The sequence below is a fragment of the Mus musculus genome, chromosome 6 (assembly GCF_000001635.26).
Source record: "Mus musculus strain C57BL/6J chromosome 6, GRCm38.p6 C57BL/6J".
NCBI lineage: Eukaryota > Metazoa > Chordata > Mammalia > Rodentia > Muridae > Mus > Mus musculus.
The window spans coordinates 95,109,769-95,130,299 of record NC_000072.6 but is presented as its reverse complement, the minus strand read 5'-3'; the positions used below and the strand labels follow the sequence as shown (position 1 = coordinate 95,130,299).

The window sequence follows — 20,531 nt, the reverse complement described above, 5'->3', positions numbered from 1 at the left end:
CTATAGCCTAGTAAGGGGTTATTTTACTGGAAGGGGTAATTATAAGGCCTTCTCTGACTAATAACATGGCAAGGCTAAAGGCCCTGATGTGGGAGATACTTGGCATGTCTGAGGAACAGCATGGTTAATGTGGCTAGAATCTAGTGAGTTCAAGAAATTTTAATGAGGCCCAAGAGATAATATTGAGTGGAAGATAATATTGGTAAGGAGCTTAGCTCCCACGTGGAGGTAGGATGCCATTGGATCTGAGCAGGAACAGGGACACAACCCGGCCTTCAGAACCACTCAAACTGTGTGAAGAAAACAGATCACAGGGTTCAAGGGTGCTAAACAGAAGAAAATGGCTTTCAGTGGCAACTGCACACAGAACAGGCTTAAACTAGGGTAATATGAAGAGGATGAGGGTGCTCCAGAGGAGGCAACGGAATTTCCTGGCATAGAAGAGAGGCATTGAGGACATTTTAGGCTACATCAGAATAAAGGAGCTTTTGTTAATACTAACTAGTTCATTTTTAAGCCACAAGTCAGATATTTAATAGGTTAAAATATTATTTCATTCTACATGACATGAGATAGTTTGTGATTTTCACCAAATTTTAATTTTGCAAAATTCATTCTTGAGATCAGTTTACAACACTGGCAGTTTTCAATCAGAAAAGATTTTATTACAAGAAACAATGACATCAGGTAAAAATGCAAAAATTGTGCAATTACGGCAAAATGTTTAAAAATATCTACACATTTGCCCCATAGGACTACAGTACTTACTACATACCTGAGCACTGAATATTGAATGCCATCTTAAACTCTTCCCATGGGACTCTGGTTCCTCACAGATCACATCCACTTTTCCTCATGCACCAATGAAATCAACTTGATGTTTACACATCAACTTTGTAGGATAACAAGAAACAAAGACAGACATAAATAATGATTTCTTCAATCCTACAACACAGTTATACCTAGTTCTGTTTTCTTTGTATAGAACTATATAGGAAAAGTGCTGTGTACATTCAAATGCAGAAACATAGTTAAAGTGGGATTGGCATTTGTTAGATCTTTGAATCCTGCTGTAGCCTTTGTGCCTTTTACTTATATTCAGACTATGAGAATGTACCTTGAATTTCTACACATAAACCCACACACATCACTAATCTTAAGTTTCCTAGGACCTTTTCTAAAGTCATTTTAAAAGTGGCAAAATATCCCAGCTATGTAATGTAAACAAATAATTCATACAAAATTCAATATATATTCTACTCCTGTAGCAAATTCTAAACCTTGGCTTTGATACACTATTCTGAAATGATTCCCTCAATAGACACAGTTATGACAAAAGGACCAACTGTTGTACAGACCAACAGAATAAATCTAGTATAGAATTAGCCACAGTGTATTGTTCTCTTACATATCGTACGGTACATGTACATTGCTAACTCAATGTTCTACATCATGTATTCAAGTAATGAATTTTCCTAAATACAGAGATTGTCAAAGTGGCAGGAAATCTTAGATACTCAACAAAGCTTTCAAAAATAAATTACATGGATATCTCTTGTAAAAATTCTCTTCCCTCTCATTAGCAATACAAAACTATAATTCAAAAAATTCACAGAAATAACCCTAAAACAGCATGAAAAAAACCCAAAAAAAACAAAACCATAAGACAACTAGAGAGGTTTAAAAAAATATTGGCTGACAAAGTTTACAAAGAGATTAGGAGAAGCCACGCATCCAGCTGTGGAGGACACATGAACAATCTGTGAATGCTGTCCACTTGAACTGCTTCGAGAACTCTCTCCTTGTAGGGCCTTTGTAATGCAGTCTATAAAGTTTCTGGAAAAGGAGGTATGTGATGCAAGAGGCAATATTTTCCATTTGTTTCACAGTATCTATCACCTTACACGTTGTGCAAGACTTTTTTCTATTCCAATACAAAATCTTGCCAGGTTTCTTCAAGAGAATCAAATTGAGTCTCTTAAAGAAAATGTGTTGACTGAGGACAGGCTCTGCCTTATGTGTAATATTCTTTATCAGTTATAGTAGGCATAGTAATGAGTATGTTATCAACCTAAATACCTGCCTTAGGTGAAAAGGAGTTTATGTTAATATCCCTAACTAACTGTGAGAAACTTATCAGTTCACTATGAACAGCGCCTTAGTACCTAGAGCACAGAAACCTTTGACCTGTTCACTCACTCATCCTTCCTTCTAGATCGCCTTCAGCTACAAGTGTTTCAACATAAAAATATTCATCACTGTTGAGTGCAAAAAAATAGAGAGGTTGTAACCATAATATGAACCTTATAAGCCACTTAATTATTAGACCACTCCAAGACTCTTGTTTCTAGAAAACAGAATTTTATAAGTAGGTGTTAAAACTTCACATTATTAGTTAACTTTCACGATGCCAACAATGACTGGAAAGGTAGAGGATGGAAAGAGAGTTTGGGCAACAAAACAGCCCATGTTAGTGCAAACTTGGAATTGTAAAACTGAATCCAGCTAGACCAATGGCCAACGGCCATATCCTATCACACAAATAGCAGACCTCATGGAATCACAAGGTAAAGTGCCAGGACCATGGAACTAGCATGCTAACCTGAAAGATAAACAGAGACTCGGTAACCATTTAAGTTGATCTAACTACACATGAATGAACTTATACGAGCACCAGTCACCTGCAAATCTGAGCCCTTTCTGGGATTTTAAAAAATGAGACAGTGTTAGCACTTGAAAAAGTTATGGACAGAAAACTGCCACTTTAACCTTGCAGCTTAACTTAAAAGTTACATGGAACAATCGGACTAAAAGTTCGCTCTGAAAACCGAGTTTCCCTTCCGTCTGCTGACAGCACATTTAAATCTCGTACACTTGAAAACAGTACACAAAAATATATATGTAAATAGATATAAATAGTAAGACTGAGGATCTAGGTTAGTGCTTCTCTGTGTTAGAGATCACAGCTAAATAAATGATATTGCCTCATATTGTTACCCGTAGTTAAAAGAAAGTCACGTTAACCAGTTTGGATGTCTCTACCCAGGAATATTCTGCTTTTCAAGAGTGCATAGTTGTCTTGAATTCACCTGGTTTCTCAGCAACTATTTATCACAAAACTCTAGGATGATACTTTTATGCCAGGGGTGGAAAAATGCTGATAACCGCACTTTGTTCCCTTTCCTGACTGAACTGAAAATATCATGAAGGTAAAATCAAATCCCTCTCCACACCACAGTCTTTATGAGCACCCATTTCTGAATACAAGACTCTGTTAGCTTTCTTCAATGGCGACAGCATTTCCTAAGCCAGCTTCCTCAGTATGAGATGCCAGGGGCGTGCTTTGGCCTGCTGCTTATTTAAAGAACTTTCTGAAGACACTGAGGATAGAGTTTAGCCACCGCACACTCAAAATGGCGGCCAAGGTCCCACAGCCGATCTGGGGTCTCATACACTTTCATCCACTGGTCAGCAATGTCATCGTATTGGTAAAGAGAATTTTTCCTGCTGGTTCTGAAGATATGTTCTTCAACAGTCACTTGAGTAGCTCGCACAAATAAATGGAGTTTATTCTGGAAAAGTACTAGCTTCAGGTATGGATTTATAGACTGATCACACGGAAAGTCCTTTTTACGAGTCCACTTATTTAGCTCTATATCATAGGCTTCAACAGTAAACACACGCTGATGATTTCCACAGGTTCCAGCTATGTAGTAGATTGAGTCTTTGTACACAGCTGCTAAGCCCTGGATTCGAGGCACAGTCATGGGGGTTAAAAATCCCCAGTAGTCTTTTTGAGGCTCATAGAAGAGGAAAAATTCCCCTAAAAAAGAAAAGGGAAACAAATATGTAAGTTTTCATGTTTGGTTGTATCCAAACATTTGCCTCCTAGAATACACAAAATCACAGTAATATTACAGCCAACATGCACTGGCACATATGACCTGGGAGGAGTAAGGCTGGCAACATGATCAAATACAACTTAACCATTAAAAGTACATTACAAAGCCGGGTGTGGTGGTGCACGCCTTTAATCCCAGCACTCGGGAGGCAGAGGCAGGCGGATTTCTGAGTTCGAGGCCAGCCTGGTCTACAAAGTGAGTTCCAGAACAGCCAGGGATATACAGAGAAACCCTGTCTCGAAAAACCAAAAACCAAAACAACCAAACCAAACCATTATATACATGTGTGGTACTTGACTAGAAAATAGCATATGGAATTGTTTAGATTTGTGCTTGTAGGTCACTCATGTATTTATGTGAATGTTGTTATGAAGCAAAGACAAATTTCAAGACAATGAATGGAATTGATATTGAGTCAGTTACTAAACTGACAATAAAAAGGTATGTGTGCTAAGCCAGACTGTCAATAGGAAAATGTCTGTAAGAATTAAAATCATGAATATTGACAAGACCTTGCTAATGCTATGACATTGCTTTGCTTTTTTGATAAGGTCTCCAGCCTGAACTCAGGCTGATTTTAACTTTGGAATCCTCCTACCTTACCTTCCAGAGCTGGAATTATACGTCTGGCAACTATGTCCTGCTTAATGGTAACACTGAATAGTATCTTTGTGATAACAGTATCAACTCTATGGCAGATCAAACTTATACTACTGCAATTACAGGCAGAACAGGTTGAATATACTTTATCTGAAGTGCTTGAGACTCAAGTATTTCAGATTTTAGAGTATCTACATATATACAAATCAATCTCTCTCTCTCTCTTTCTCTCTCTCTCTCTCTCTCTATCTATCTATCTTGGGGATTACTACAAGCCAAAACATGAGTTACTACTTTAGTGCCTGAGTTTAGACTATGACCTCTTATATAAGGTCAGGTATGGAATGCAGAACCACACTTTGAGTTTTTACATTAGGGATGCTCAATCTGTAAGACATAACCTTCTTCAACGGTTATCATCAAGTTATATATGTAAGGAGGCTTTGTAGGTTAGAAAGGAACACTGGATACTATGTAAAGCTTCCCTTTAAACTCTTCTAAATTAAGGATAGTCTCATCTATAAGTTAAATTGCTTACTTAATAAGAGTGGCATTTCACTTTATTTAAGCCCTAACTTTTGCTTTACATATTACCTTCTCTTTCAACGCTAACATATTATAGTATTCTTGATAACGAAAATGTTCTCTATAAATTTCTTGTACAGAAAAGTTCATTTAGAAAATCTCAATTTCTCTTTAATAAACTAAAACCAATGATAAGCAATTTAAAAAAACTCTCAAGGCCTCAGATTCTTCTTATATAAAATACAACCTCCAGTTACAAATTATTTGTTCTGGTACTTAAGTTCTATTAAGTTAGTACTGCTTTGCTACAGTATTTGCTTATACAGCTCACATACTCCAATGAGGAGCCTTAAAATGATCTTTATAAGCTATTTTTGCCAGTAACACACATACACAGAGAGGGGGAGAGGAGGAGGAGGGAGGAGAAAAGCGGCACACTTCATCACACTGGATGATAGAACCACACTGGATGAATCACACACCCATTCTTATACTTTGCAAAGAGAAACCCAAACCATAGCATGCTTTCATTTAACTAAAATACAGTACCAGATAGTACTATACTTAATTAGTTCTTCAGAATACGAAACTTAAAGCAAATATATCCAGGCTTCTCTGAGAAATTTTAAGTCAACTTTAAAAGCAAAGAATACCATTTTTTTAAAGATTTATTTATTATTATATTTAAATACACTGTAGCCGTCTTCAGACACACCAGAAGAGAACGTCAGATCTCATCACGGATGGTTGTGAGCCACCATGTGGTTGCTGGGATTTGAATTCACAACCTTCGGAAGAGCAGTCAGTGCTCTTAACCGCTGAGCCATCTCTTCAGCCCCCAAGAATACCATTTTAAAAAATGGGATAGGGCTTAAAAATAATCATGTATACCTTCATGAAAGCCTACATTGTTCCTGATTTATTTATTTATTTATTTTAGTATAGAATAAAGTTTATTAAGGGAATGGGGAGGGGAGTTGGGGGATGGGGAGTAGAGGCTGGCCATGAGCATGTGAAGAGAGAGGAGAGGGGAATGGGGAAAGGGGTAGGAAGAGGATAAGGAAACAGGAGCAAGAGAAGGGAGCAAAAGAGCTGTTCCTGACTTATTAAAGTAGTCATATAAGGAAGTATTTTAATATAAGCCATTAAGAAACATGGTAAATGAATAAGGATTTTAGAATTACCTACACTGCATTCAACATCCCAGCAACTAAACCACGTAAGAGTCAAGGAGCTCTGCAGGTAAAGTGCTTGAGGATCTGAGCTCAGATCCATAGGATCCATGAAAAAGCAGGGCACAGTGGCACACCTCTCTCACACAGCAGTGAGAAAGAGAAAGTCAGATTCCTGAGGGACCTGAAGGCAAGCCAGTCAACTCAATTGGTAAGCTCCAGTTTTAGTGAGAGCCTGTCTCAAAAAATGAAGTGGCCAACAATAGAAAAACACCCAATGTTAATGTCTGGCCTGCACACTCATATACATACAATTTTTGATAAGCTAAGATCTAAAGAACATAATTTCAAGCCTTTGTAATTAAGTTTCTTATCTATTAAAGCCCTTCGTGGGCACCGGAAAGTAGGTCAGCAGCTAAGAGCACTAGCTGTTCTTTTACAGGACTCAAGTTTGAATCTCAGCATCCACAGGGCAGCTCACAACCATCTCTAACTCTAGTTCCAGGGTATCCCTCTTTTGGCTTCTGCAGTCACCAAGTATGCATGTGGTATATACACATACATTCAGGCAAAAATGCTCATATATATAACATTTTAAACAAACAAATACTTGGTAGAACTGGAAATACAGCTCAGTGTTTAAAAGCACTTGCGGCTCTGCACTTCCAGAGGACCTGAGTTCAGTTTCCAGAACCCACACGGCAGTTTACAACTGTCTCTAATTCCAGTTCCAGGTGATCCAACACCCTATTTTGGCCTCTGTGAACACTGAATGCACCTGGTGCAGACATAAATGCAGGCAAAATGCACATAAATATAATCTTGGAAGAAAAACAAAGTTCCTTGGTAAATGAAGAGTGCAGCTTCAGGAAACTCATTCGTAAGTTCCATAAGAAAGTAGTTGCCACATCTCTTGATTCTATTATTGAAGAGCAAAAATAGCCAGGTGTGATTAACCTTTATTGTTTATTTGAAAATGCTCTGAAATAATAAGAAATAAAGTATTCCTTATTATGTTTTTAAAAATACTTTGAGATCCAAACATAACTCAAAAACAGAGAACTGACTATTTCGGGAACTTAGGAATATTTTAACATTTTAAATGTTTTTGACCTTGATTTTCTAAGAGAATGTTCTAGCATAGTTTATGGTTAGGAAGAAGCAACCACTAGGAAGTGTTACCTGCTTTGCTATTATTAAGAAACCCAACCTTGGCATGCAACCCTTTGATGAAGACTCCTTTTGCTACCTACCCTGTAAAACGTAGATTTTCTCTTTGTGCTCCACAGCATTATGAAACTCCATTGCAACTGGCATGGCACACACAGTCATCCAGCAATTCTCTCTGCTATCATAGCACTCCACAGACTTCAGTGAGTTTCTTCCATCACCTTCGTAAACACGCCCTCCAATTGCATACATTTTACCACAGCAGTATACTAGCTTGCAGCCTATTCTGGCCCGAAGCAAGGACGGCTTGGAAAGCCATCTGTTGGTGGAATGGTCATACATCCAAAAATCATTTTCTGCTTTATGGTCGATGGACACCTCACTGCTGCTTGGCCTGTAGCCTCCTGCAATGTATATGTCATTATCTGGTGACACAAGAATCCCAACTTCTCTTAGGTCATTTGGTGGTTTGCATAGTTTAAACACTCTTCCTGTGACGATATCTAGACAAGGCACTGTTTGCTTCTTTCCTGAGTGTTTGTGGGCAGCATCAAAACATATGATCATTTCAGAAGCAGTCATTCCAAGCCTCTGTGTACAGCCACTGGTGTTGGAGGGTTCTCCACAACTTTTGACTATGGCCTGTGCAAACTGAGGAGGAATTTTCTCGATAAATGTATCTTCCATTAGAGGAAAACGTATACATTTGGCAAAAATCTCTGGAAGGTGTACTTCTCTTTCACTCTGCTCATGTTCAAACCACCTTATAATGCTTTCATAAACATGTTCTTCCCGATCCACATTTAAATCGTCACTGTCTAGTATGCTTATGAGTTGGTCTTTTGTCAGTTGGAGAAACTCTTGTTCTTTGGTGACACACAGAAACTTTTTACGGATATATTCTTTTGATCGATCTCCAAGCTCCTGATGACCATAATGATCAGCAAAGATAAAGACTCCAATAGAATTCTGTGGATCCAAATGACTAATCATATACTTAGCACACTGGTCTTGTATGGAAGGAATTTGGAAGATGCTAGCTGTAGTGAACAAGGCTTGAACATTGGCCTCTGTCAGAATAACTCTAGAGGTATAGGCATAATTCAATACTAAATCCATTGATTCAGCTTCAACACCAATGATTCGAACTTCTTTCTGAGTACTTTCTGTAAGGCCGCTAGTGAACATGGATCTAAGGAAAAAAAAAAGATTAATATTTTATATGCACTGCAAACGGAAATTTTTAGAAGTATAAAGTCATCGCACATACAAGCCCTTCTGAAAACTGATCATCTAGCACAAAAGACTTACATTCAGCTAATCCCAAAAGCTCTGTTCTCAGGGCCATTCCATCTTGTACAGAAGGAGTTAAAAACATACAATCTAAAAATAAGGCAGATTGCTTCAAGCTGAAATCACCTGGGGAACTACAGGTGATGGAAGGGCCCTGTGGTGTCCCCTCCCCCTTCTCTCTGTCTCTCTCTACAGCAAGCCATGGAGATTCTTTGGAATGGTGGTCCTTCACCTATCAAGGCTGGAAAATATCCTTGATTGTCAGAGTAGTTGTGACTGGAGTGCGTCTAAATAAACAAACTCTGAAGTCACACTCTATCTTTCAAGTACTTCTGTATCTCCCTGACTCTCCTATATCCCTAAGTAACATCCCTGCAATTTATTGCTCTAATCCAGATAGCCACTTGCCTTGATATTCCTTGACAACTGTACTTTACTTTCTTGAAAAAAATCTCTCTGGGTACATAAAATTAATAAGATTCATATAGGCATCTCTTGTTTAATTAGATCTTGTGCTAACTGGGTTTCTCAGTTTCACCAGAGTCCACACAAGAACTGGGGGAGGCAGAGGGGCAAGATTCTGTTCTTATATGCTAGCTCTGGAAGGAGAAATTGTGACATATTTCCGATCTGACTGTCCTTGTAGCACCCATCCAAGCTTCTAGTCAAATTGCCTTATGGATAATGGACCTTATATTATCATGTCTCAGAAAAAGTTCAAGATACCATTAAGATAGCAAAATGAGTCCTAAGCACAGTAAGTCAGTCTAATAAAATCTGTGACGGCCCAAGGAAAGCTGTATTGTGTGGACAAAGTAGATTTCCCCTCAGAAAGAGCACGGCATTCTTCAAAGGGCTACACTTTTCACCTACACCTTCTAAAAGACTGCTTACTCTTGGGCACTTTGAAAACCCTTCCTTAATAGATATACCTCATTTTCTCAGTTAAGTTCCTGTACTTTACCTATTTATATCTACACAAAAAGTTATGGCAGGGTTAATATGCTTTTTTTTCTAAAGAGTTTAACATTTAACACATCACTGATTCTTTGGAAATTATTTTTAAATTCCCCAATGTCCAACCTTAAGACTGAGCTTCTTAGATGGGTGCAGTGGTGTATGATCGCACTTAGTGGAAGGCTGAAGTGCGGGGGCATCCTCAACAACAGTAAATTCTGAGTAGCCTAGGCATACACTTTTAAGACAGTTTGGTTTTTGTTCTTGTTTTAAGTGAGTATATTTTTGAATCTTCTTTCCCCAACACAGATAGAATACTTGGAGCTTTAAGTAGGACTTACTTGTAAACATCATTACCTTTCCTTAAGGTTTCATTCTAAAGAAACTTTTGTTGTTACTATGCTGAGACAAGGGCTTTTCATACAGCACTGATTGTCCTGAAACTATGTGGACTAGGCTGGCCTCAAACTCAGAGATTCCCCTGCTTCTGGCTCCCCACATGCTGGGATTAAAAGCATGCACTCCCATATCCATTCAATGTATTTATTTATTTACTTTTACTATTCAAAGGGAATATAGTTTTGTTTCATTAAAAAAAAAAACAGAAACTTGAATGGAGACCCACTTGATCCATTTTGTTAAGTGTCACACAATAAGAAGTCTAATTTTAGAATAAAATCTAGTTCTGCCATTTGAATGACTTAGATATCACTCATCTGGATCTTTTCATACACATATGGGCATAACTGTATAAGCACAAGATTATTAGGATTATTGAAGACAATACATATCAAGTAAGCTTCACTCAGAGTTTGGTAAGGAACAAGCGTGCCATATATTCAAATACACACATGACAAGCAGCAGTGGCTTCTAATGCCAAGCCAACCTGTGTTCTGGACATTTCATCTTTTTTCTTTCCAGCTTTCTATCCTGTAATAATTAATACTTGGTTCAATGACCTACCCCAGGCAAGTCTAAACGATTTTCAATATCAAAACTGATGTAACTGTATTTGACCCAGCATTCTGAGAAAGAGGGACCAGAAACTAATGAATGCAACATTACAGTGGGATGGATAAGCACCTTATAAGCACCTCAAAAGATAGAGCAAGAGTGTGGCTGACAAGATAGTCTTCCTATCATTCACGAACCACTTCTGTATGCTGAAGGGCTTTTAGAAGGAAGTACCTGAAACAAAACCGATTCCAATCATCTGTTCTTAGACTAAAAACTTAGTTTTCAGACTTGAGTTCAAATAAAACTTTCACTTTTCAACATTTTATGGCAAAAGGGACAAAAAGAGAGTTTAGAAAGCATGAACTATTTCTGGGAATCTTGGAAAGTAAGACATAAATAACCTGTATTTTATTTCACTACTCTTCACAAAACTCCATGGCATTAAAACAATCTTAAAATCCTAGTTTATTTATAAAGGAGCAAGTTCCTATGTTTTAAACTCAAAAAAAAAAAAAAAAAAAAAAAGTCCTATGTACTAAAAACCGGGGGTGGGGGGTGGGGAAACATCAGAAATATTTAAAATTCTAGATCATTTCAATGATTGATTGAAACACTGTATATCCCCGTTGCCCAGTACAGCAGCCACCAGCCACACTTAGTTGTCTGTGCACGTGACATGTTTTAGTGTCGCCACTGATTTTAATTTTAAAGCATTATAATTTTTTTCAAATGTGGCTGGCAGCATACATAGTATGAATACCTCACAAGTCCACTAACTTAAAATCCAACTATCTAAACTCTGGAATCCCACCTCAAAACAGGGGCTCATTAGTAAGACAAGCAAGACCTGTTACCTACTCTCAGAAAATAAACACCTGGTTTGCCTTTATGTATTTGTCCCAACTCAGTACCACAATCAAGTGGCTAACACTGGGTTGAAAGGGAGTCTTGTACGGATAGTAATATATAAGTTTCTACCGTCGTCATACCTGAAGTAGGGGCTGATTGCAGCAAGAACGTTTCTATGACAGGAAAATGTTTTCCCGTGATCCACTTCCACTACAATGTCTGTCAACTGTCCTTCATCGTACATTGTTTTGAGTTGCTTAAGAATACTGCAAGCATGGAAAGGATCCATGGTATCGTTGGCTGTGTCTGAAGATGGAATCCCATTCGGTGTTGGGGAAGACTTACTTAAATCTAGGAGAAAAATCGCACAACCACAAGAAGTTCGAAGCCAGTTTACGGCATCGTGGGTTTTTTTCCCCCCCACCCCGTACACAAACGTCCGTGTGTGGGCACAGGAGCGCCGACACAGGCTCTAGGAGCCGAGAGCTCAACAAGGGCGAACAAGTTCCCAGGCCGGCGCGCTCCTCCGGAGCCCGGCGAGCCCGGACCGCCGCGCTCGCGGAGGGAGCGTGTGAGGCGAGCCAGCCGAGCCGGCAGCGGCGGCGATGCGCGGGGACTCGGCTCCGGGTCGAGCGCGGGACGGAAGGCTCCCGAGGGCAGCGCGATCGAGGGCGACTGCCAGGGCACCCCTCAACCGCCTCGCGGGCGGCCGGTACCCAGACGCCCCATCTTCGCGGGCGCGCCGCCCACCGCCCTCCTCCCCATTCATCCTCGCCTCCGCGCCCGCCGTCTCTCCATCCTTCCCTCCCGCCTTAAGGCCGCCGCTTCAGGTTGTGGCCGGCGCCCGCGCTCCTGCTTCCCTCCTCCGACACTGCGGGCGGCCGCACCACGCCACCCACCTGCCGACGCGGCCATTACTACAGGGGCCCCGGCTCCGGTTATTTAAAGAGGAAATGTCATTGCGTTTCGCTCGCTCCCGGGTTCCGGCTCTGCTAAGCGTTGCCTAGCCAATGAGGGTGGCTGACCGAGTCGGCTCCTCCCCGAGCCTCAAAATACCTGGCTCTGATTGGTCAGTGCGCGATTACCAGCGCGTCGGGAAATGTAGTTTTAAGGCCCCCGTTCCCGCGTGCTCCTAGTCGGACAGAGGCCCAAGCCGAGCATTTCTATTGGCTAGCTGGGCGGAGGAGCGCCCCGAGCCCGCCAGCCTGTGCCTTGAGATGCACAGCGCCCGCTGGGAAATGTAGTCATCTGGCTGAGGCGAACTGTCACTCTGAGGAGTGAGGTAGGAAAAGCTCTTATTGAGCAAATTTCCCCGGCAAGGGCCTCTCTCCTAGTCTCGACTCCACTTTAAAAATAATTGTCTTCATACCCCAAATTCCCTATCCGTGACTAGATTCTGGTATGAAAACGCGCTCTGCACGAGGGCTATGAAACTCCGAAAAGTTGGAAATGGTCAGGAGGGCTGTTATCCAAAAATACAAAGGATATAAGACAACCCCCCCCCCCCCAACACACACACACACACCATCGATAGGTCTCTGATGAGTCACCTGTAACGCCCACTTGAAATTGCATCCCCTTAGCCACATGCCCCGCTTTTCACAGATCAACTGGGTCTGGTTACATGGCCACTCAGGACCTGAATCCACTTGGCTTGCATTTCTAGCACACCAGGAAACACCTGTCACACCGAAGAGCGCTCGAGTACTCAAGGGAGACTCGGATAATTGATTTCCCCTGGGCTTCTTGAACGTGAAGAGGGCCTCCGGCTTTCCTGTGAAGAGATGCTGGAGAGAGGCTGAGCCTGGCGCTCCTCTGGACCGTGCTCAACCCTGGCTCTTGCACAAGCTCTTCCAGCCCTTGAACCTCTCTTATAACAGCGAGCACTCGGCATTCAGTCTACTTCATAGTTTTTTGCAAGAAAGCAGGGGTTTTATTGTTGACCTATTTTTTTTTCTTCTCCTATTGTGTGTGTGTGTGTGTGTGTGTGTCTGTCTGTCTGTCTGTCTGTCTGAGTCTCTGTGTGTGTGCATTTGTATCTGTGGTTTGGTGTTTTGTTTTGTTTTGTTTTGTTTGCACGAGTGGATGTACATGTTGGGGGGCGGTGCAGGTGCACGTGGAGGCCGGAGATTGGTGTCAGAAATCCTACAACGCTGCTTTTCTACCTTATACAGTGAAGCATGGTCTCTCAATCGAAACCCAGAGATATTAACTCTCTCTCTCTCTCTCTCTCTCTCTCTCTCTCTCTCTCTCTCTCTCTCTCTCTCTCTCGGCATGGCAAGCACTTTAATCACGGAGCCATCTCCCCAGCCACCTTGTTATCTATTCTGATTTCCTCATCCTGTTTCTGGCATCTAACAGGATGCTCTGACAAGTTGTAGAAACTTAAAAGATGAATGGAAAGCGAAGTGAACAAATACTTGCAGATACCCCTTTATCAGTGAATGGGAAGGAAGCTTCAGTAGAGACTTAGTTCACAGTAGTAACTTTCCTAGCATTAGGTCAAGCAGTTGAATATTTTATTATTTTTTATTTATGTATTTAGTATATTGCTGTAAATTGAACCACAGGCACCATGCATGCACACTACCAGCTCCCAGGGAGCCTCATCACCAACTCCAGGTGACCTTGTTAAAGGGGTCTTGAAATTTTACCTGTGACTGATAGAGTGGGAATGATTTAAAGTAGTTCTATTCCCTAGGTACGTTAGAAATTTAAACAAAGTTCCAAGTGCTGTGCCACTAGGCAAATTAATAAGATGTGGTGCTTCCTGGGGATCGGGGCTTAAGAGCCTCACTCACAGTCCTTGCTAATGAAACATTAAAGGCTTGCTTATCAGCATAGTCTTTACATGATAAATTTGACTTCATGTTTGTTACTTCTAACTTTGGATTTGCATTTTTCATGTATTCAATAATTTAGTAAAAACATTCTGCTCACAATATTGAGGGCATTAAGAAAAATGGCATTATCAGTATAAATTTAGCAATTAAAACAGAAAGCATGCATTTTGGGAGAAAGTCCTATTGGTTGTTTAACTGAAGTTCAAATTTAATCAACAACTTTTTCAATGCTGTTAAAGCTCTTTAAGAGACTCTTGGCTAATTTTCTTTCATTCTTGCTTTTAAAACTCAATTTTCTATTTAATTCTGTACTAATTAAATAATGTAATTGTCTTTGTTGCTAAATTAAGCAAACGAAAGCTTCCTTATCCTTTAATGGTCAAAGATTTGTCAATTTGGGAATGGGGCAGACTACAAAGTACAGAAACTAAATCTAAATGTAAGAAATAAAAATTTGTAAGCTTGCCATTTGCATGAATATCCTATAAATAGACTCCACAACTGGTCAGGTGGCATTGTCTAGAGAAGATTTGTTATCATTATGATGCACATTTTAAACAAAAGGGATAAGCAGAAGGATCTTTGACTAAGCCTGCTCAGTCAGTCAACAGGTTCTCCAGGGCTGGAGTGAGGATTAAAAAGAAAAAAGACAATTAGACAACTCTGTAACATGACTTCAGTCAGTTCTGAGGCTGAGGTGGGTTTATTTTTTTCCCAATCTACTTTTATACCATTTTGATTATATACAGGGGCTGGAGAGATGGCTCAGTGATTAAGAGCACTGACTGTTCTTCTGGAGGTCCTGAGTTCAAATCCCACCAACCACATGGTGGCTCACAACCATCTGTAATGAGAACTGATGCCCTCTTCTGGTGTACCTAAAGACAACTACAGTGAACTTGCATATAATAAATAAATAAATAAATCTTTTTTTTAATTACATATAAGAAATAAGGTCAGTTCTAGGTAAGGAACAAGCAAGACAATAAACAAAGTCCCCTGATCACTGTTTCTAGGGGCTCATCAGGATGACCAAGATATCTGAGCCTACTTCCCTGTCCTAGTCCAAAGTCATATTCTTGCCTGAAGCCTATTTCTTTGTTCTAGCCCCAAATCAGATTCCTTCCTGGGCTTACTTCCTATGTCCTGGCCCAAAGTCAAATTCCTGCCAAGTGGCCCCAAAATATTTCCACAGATCTCAAAGAAACCTACCAAGCCTATGAACAGCCTCGAAAGAAAGACGAAAAGGTAACCCAGTTCTCTTGATGTATTCACCACTGTGTTGCCCTTTGAAGCAATTTTCCCACATAGTTACAGTTTAAAGTAAAATATATAAAGGATAGAAACCTATAAAAGCAAACTGGAAGAACTGTACTTAAGTTAGACCCTGGGGCTTTCTTATAGTATGTATATATTGCCTTGGAACTAAAAGCAAAAAGAACTTCTTGAAAAAAGTCTTGATCTTTAAGTTATAGAAAAGATGAAGAGTCGTGAAAACAACAAATTCAGAAGATGAGAACAAAATGCATTCACCTTTCTGTGTGTGTGTGTGTGTGTGTGTGTGTGTGTGTGTGTGTCTGTCTTAACATTGAAAGAGTAACTTTTAGCGATTATAATTTGTACACAGGCAACTGTCAGTAATGATCCCACACAACACAGATGTGATAGCAGCTGATGGCAGAGGAGGCAGAGGAAATAGAACCTCACTTCTGCAAATGGATTCTTCGGCTCACCAATTTCCTTGTTGGGCACTGTGGAGGCTGTGAGATTAACCAGGGCTGTATAAAAGGAAAGAAGGGAGGAAGGCACATGGAAGACTGTCACCTTTCAGCAAATGACATCCTTAAGCATTTAACATCTCAGCTACAGTCTACTTGATGTGGCCAATGTGACATTTGTCTTGCCAAAACCTTGTATCATCAGGACTAATGCCTGGAATAAAGCAACAGAGTATTTTTAATATAAATTGAATATAATTGCAGATACTAAAACTGATGTTTTAAATTCTGGGGCCTATATGTTGCATATGGTTTTCTTTTTTAAAAATCCAGAATTCTAAGTGGATATTAGCATTAAGTCTACCTATTGAGTATTCTCTACTTTATTATATCTTTTTATGTAATGGTAAAACGAAGAAAAGTATATTTTTTCAAACACTGATTTTAATTATAGCAGAGGATACTAAAATGTGTTTATTTGTCTAACTAGTACTTGGAATTTAGCCTACCCAAGAAGGAAAATGTGTATGCATGAATACTTAATTTTAAAAAAAAACCTTGTTTTGTTTTGTCTTCCTTTGGTTTGCTTTCAGACAGGGTCTTTCTATTTGCTTTGGCTGGCCCAGAACTTACAATGTAGACCAGCCTGGCCTCACACTCACAGAGATCTGCCTATCTCTGCTTCCTAAATTCTGGGATTAAGGGTATGCACCACTCATCCAGGCTTCAGAATATTTTTGCTCCTCATCACTTCCTGCATTCTGGGAAGACACCATGTGCTACAGGGATCATGACAGAAGAAAGAGAGGAAAGAAATCAGGAAAGAAGGGAAGGGGAGTAGAGAAGGGACTAGAAGAGAGCCTAAATTCTAACTTAGGACCTTGTTTGTGAGGTAAAACATATTCAAATAAAAATCAAGTCAATCTTAAGAGTTGAAGGTACCCTCTATTTAACTGAAGATACACATTTCAGACCATATGTTAAGGAATTCAGAAGCACTAAGAGAGCCTATTCACTTAATGTAGGCATTAAGCAGGAAATCAAAGCAGGATGTGTTGCAGAAACATTTGCCAAAGCAATAGACACTTTCTTATTTCTCATAGCTTAACCCTGAAGGTAAAACATCAACTGTGTGTACCTTACTATTAATGATGGTCTTTGGCTCAGGATCTTTTGATTACACTGTGTGGTCCCAGAAACCAGTGCAGCATTGGGACCCTATGCTTACTTCTGCATCAAACACAGCGTAAACCAGAATCTGCCAGGGATGATGAGTGCGCAGATTTGAGAGGCTTTCATTGAAAGAATAAGGGAAAACCAGAGTGTAGAAGGTGAAGCCCCCTGCCAAACCATTTTGACTTTATTGGGCAAAACTGATCAATTTAAAGGTTTGATGATTTAGTGTTTCTTGATGGTAGATATAATTTACCATGACTAGTTATTAAGCTGATCACGCCCCACAAATTAATTCAGTCACACTCAGATGGATATTAAGAGCCATAGTCACTGTCCACGCACGTGTGACAATAATATCAACACTCTCCTCTATTTGAAGTTTAGCTTATAACCCACATGAAGCTGGTAGAGTTAAAAGTAGTTCTTGTTTTTTTTTTTCTACCCCTAATTATGTTCTGATATGTTTTAAGTCCATGGATTAACTAAAAAGCGTAAATAGGGACATGAAACCAAGAAGCAATCTTCAGCCTGCAGATACAAGAACAGAAATTTATGGAGACTAGGGAGCCAGTATTTTGGAAAATACACTTTAAACATAGCAGAGAGAGCAGAGTTAAATATTTATGGAAGAAAGCTACTGATGTGTCCGTAAGACTTTCAGGAATATTTAACTTTTGTGTCTGGTTGTTGTACCAAGGGCTTTCTTAGCCTCAGTCCTCCTGATCGTTTCCCTCAGAATCTTCTTTGTTGCGGCAGACTGCCCCGAGGTGGTGTCTGAGGATTTAGAACAACATCTCTGGCCCTGCCCATTAGGGGCTAGGAGCCTGACCAGCTTTCAGAAGTGAAACCAAAAATGTCTCCAGACAGTGTGAATGTCCCTCCAGCTGAGAGCCACTATTTTAAGTGTGTTCCTGCTTCTGTTCCTCTGGGCCATGGATGGCTGCTGATGGCTCTGTTTCACTTTCCATAAATACAGTACTGCCATTTAAAACTATCTCATTTCTTTTTTAAAAAAAATTTAGATTTGCGCTGGAGAGATGGCTCAGCGGTAAAGAGTTCAATTCCTAGCAACCACATGGTGGCTCACCACCATCTGTAATGGGATCTGGTGTGTCTGAAGACAACTGCAGTGTACTCATATACAAAAAATAAATGCATCTTTTTTAAAAAAATTAGATTTAATTTTATCTTGTGTGTATGAGTGGTTTGCCTGTATGTATGTCTGTGATGCCTGGTGCCCAGAGAGGTCAGAAAAGAGGGTGTCAGCTTCCTTAGAACTGGGGTTATCGGTAGTTGTGAACCACCATTTGGGTGTCAGACACAAACTCATGTCCTCTACAAAAGTAGCAAGTTCTCTTAGTCCCTGAGCTACCACTCCAGCCTCTTTATCCTCTTTTACAATATGTGTTGCAAGAGTATAGTTAATACTTGACTTACTTCATAACACATACAACCCCTGAAGTCCGATCTCCGGCTTTATATATTCTATTTACTTCTGATTTTCTACATTGACTTCTTCCAACTTTAAATACAGTTGTTATGGATTTGAAATCTCTTATTGCAGCCATGCAGTGGTGGCACCTGCCTTTAATCCCAGCACTTGGAAGGCAGAGGCAGGCGGATTTCTGAGTTCAAGGCCAGCCTGGTCTACAGAGTAAGTTCCAGGACAGCCAGGGCTACACAGAGAAACCCTGTCTCAAAAACAAAAAACAAAAAACAAAAAAAAAAACCAAAACAAAACAAAACCAAAAACCAAAAAAGCAAAAACGAAATCTCTCATTGCATTAAGTAAATATTCTTGTAAAAATATTTCTGTGTTGTGTACCCCGAGAATTCACATGATAGTGTTAGGTTGTGGATCTAATCCATTTTTAAACTTTTTTTTTTTTTACCGTATTCTGCTTTTAAGGGTTGGTTCATCCATATTTTTTGTTCTTTTTCTACTTTACCTTCGTGTGTGATATATATATATATATATATATATATATATATATATATATATGAATATATATCACTCAAAACCATGCATTTAATTGTATAGATATGCATGTTGAATAATAGACAAAATAATGACTGTTCAAAGACTTTTGAGTCTTATTTCCCAAGGACTGTATTTTAAGCCCCACCAGTAGTAGTAATTTGTCTCAGCTGCAATGGGAAAGTTACAGTGGGTGAGTTTAGACAGAAAGCACTTGCCAATCTTTGTGAGAACTGAGTGATGAATTTCTTTTTCATTCTTTTCTTTTTCTCCCCTCCTCCTTGGTTCTTTGAGACAAGATTTCTCCAGGTAGCCCTGGCTGTCCTGGAACTCACTCTAGAGCAGGCTAGTCTCTGCCTCTGCCTCTGCCTCTGCGCCTGTCTGCCTCTCTGCCTCTCTGCCTCTCTGCCTCTCTCTCTGCCTCTGCCTCTCTGCCTCTGCCTCTCTCTCTGCCTCTGCCTCTCTGCCTCTGCCTCTCTGCCTCTGCCTCTGCCTCTGCCTCTGCCTCTGCCTCTGCCTCTGCCTCTGCCTCTGCCTCTGCCTCTGCCTCTGCCTCTGCCTCTGCCTCTGCCTCTGCCTCTGCCTCTGCCTCTGCCTCTGCCTCTGCCTCTGCCTCTGCCTCTGCCTCTGCCTCTGCCTCTGCCTCTGCCTCTGCCTCTGCCTCTGCCTCTGCCTCTGCCTCTGCCTCTGCCTCTGCCTCTGCCTCTGCCTCTGCCTCTGCCTCTGCCTCCCTAGTGCTGGGACTAAAGGTGTGCTTCACTACCAGCCCACTGCTGAGGTATGAATCTCAAAGCCTTAATTTTACTTTTCTCCTCCACCAAGTGTTTAATATTAATGACAGAATGGGTGGGGGAGCTCAGCTCAGCATCTGAAGGAACTCAAGTGAATAACAGTTTGAAGAACAATAAGGGAAATTTACATGGTAAATAGCCATCCAAATCTGTCTGTAAACTGAACTTAGCTTGACTGCAGGATCCTCCTGCAAGGAGAGTGAGACTTAGCCTGAGAGTCAACACCCAACCCAAGGGACAATGCCAGGAGGAAGAGGTATTTCTAGACCATCATTTACTACTTTACTGTTTTGGTTTTTTTCCTAAAGATAGTGGGTTCATTACGAAAAGATGCTCAAACCTTTCTCTTTCTTGTGGCTGAACGCTAGCTGTTTCTGGAACCATAATTGCTGTGCTCATTAGATGAGAGGCAATACAAGGCCAAGGAAGCATCTTGAGCAACAGATGCTTCGCACACTGCTCTCTTGCATAGCCAGTTAGCCCCTGAGAAGGAGCGACGCCCACTGGAACAGCTCAGCCCATGGATGTGCACTTGGCTTCCGCTGAACTTGCTCCATTTCAAATACAGAGCCATTGTCTTCCAGTCCTTCTCAAGGCCT

General features: G+C 40.5%; 1 protein-coding gene and 1 long non-coding RNA gene across 3 annotated transcripts; one reads left to right on the top strand and one right to left on the bottom strand.

Annotated features, from left to right (window-relative positions):
- Positions 1 to 506: 506 nt before the first annotated feature.
- On the bottom strand, positions 507 to 12,420 carry Kbtbd8 (kelch repeat and BTB (POZ) domain containing 8). 2 transcript variants are annotated; one of them, NM_001008785.5, is made up of 4 exons: positions 12,326 to 12,420; positions 11,567 to 11,777; positions 7,453 to 8,561; positions 507 to 3,823 (listed from the first exon to the last, which is right to left on the bottom strand). In NM_001008785.5, the coding sequence occupies exons 1-4, from the start codon at positions 12,339 to 12,341 to the stop codon at positions 3,360 to 3,362; spliced, it is 1,800 nt and encodes a 599-aa protein (NP_001008785.2). In that variant the 5' UTR covers positions 12,342 to 12,420; the 3' UTR covers positions 507 to 3,359. The 2 variants fall into 2 exon arrangements, with proteins under 2 accessions (NP_001008785.2, NP_001096140.1); NM_001102670.2 differs by lacking the exon at positions 11,567 to 11,777.
- A 248-nt stretch (positions 12,421 to 12,668) lies between these two features.
- Positions 12,669 to 16,283, top strand: Kbtbd8os (kelch repeat and BTB (POZ) domain containing 8, opposite strand). The gene is made up of 2 exons (NR_153843.1): positions 12,669 to 12,708; positions 15,897 to 16,283. It is a non-coding gene; the product is annotated as a kelch repeat and BTB (POZ) domain containing 8, opposite strand (long non-coding RNA).
- Positions 16,284 to 20,531: the final 4,248 nt, after the last annotated feature.

Excerpts from the sequence above, each read along its gene's own strand:
- Kbtbd8 (NM_001008785.5), bottom strand. Across the intron at positions 8,562-11,566 it reads GCAATCAGCCCCTACTTCAG|ATCCATGTTCACTAGCGGCC; the intron begins GTATGACGACGG and ends TTTTTTCCTTAG. Across the intron at positions 3,824-7,452 it reads GAAAATCTACGTTTTACAGG|GGGAATTTTTCCTCTTCTAT; the intron begins GTAGGTAGCAAA and ends TTTCTTTTTTAG.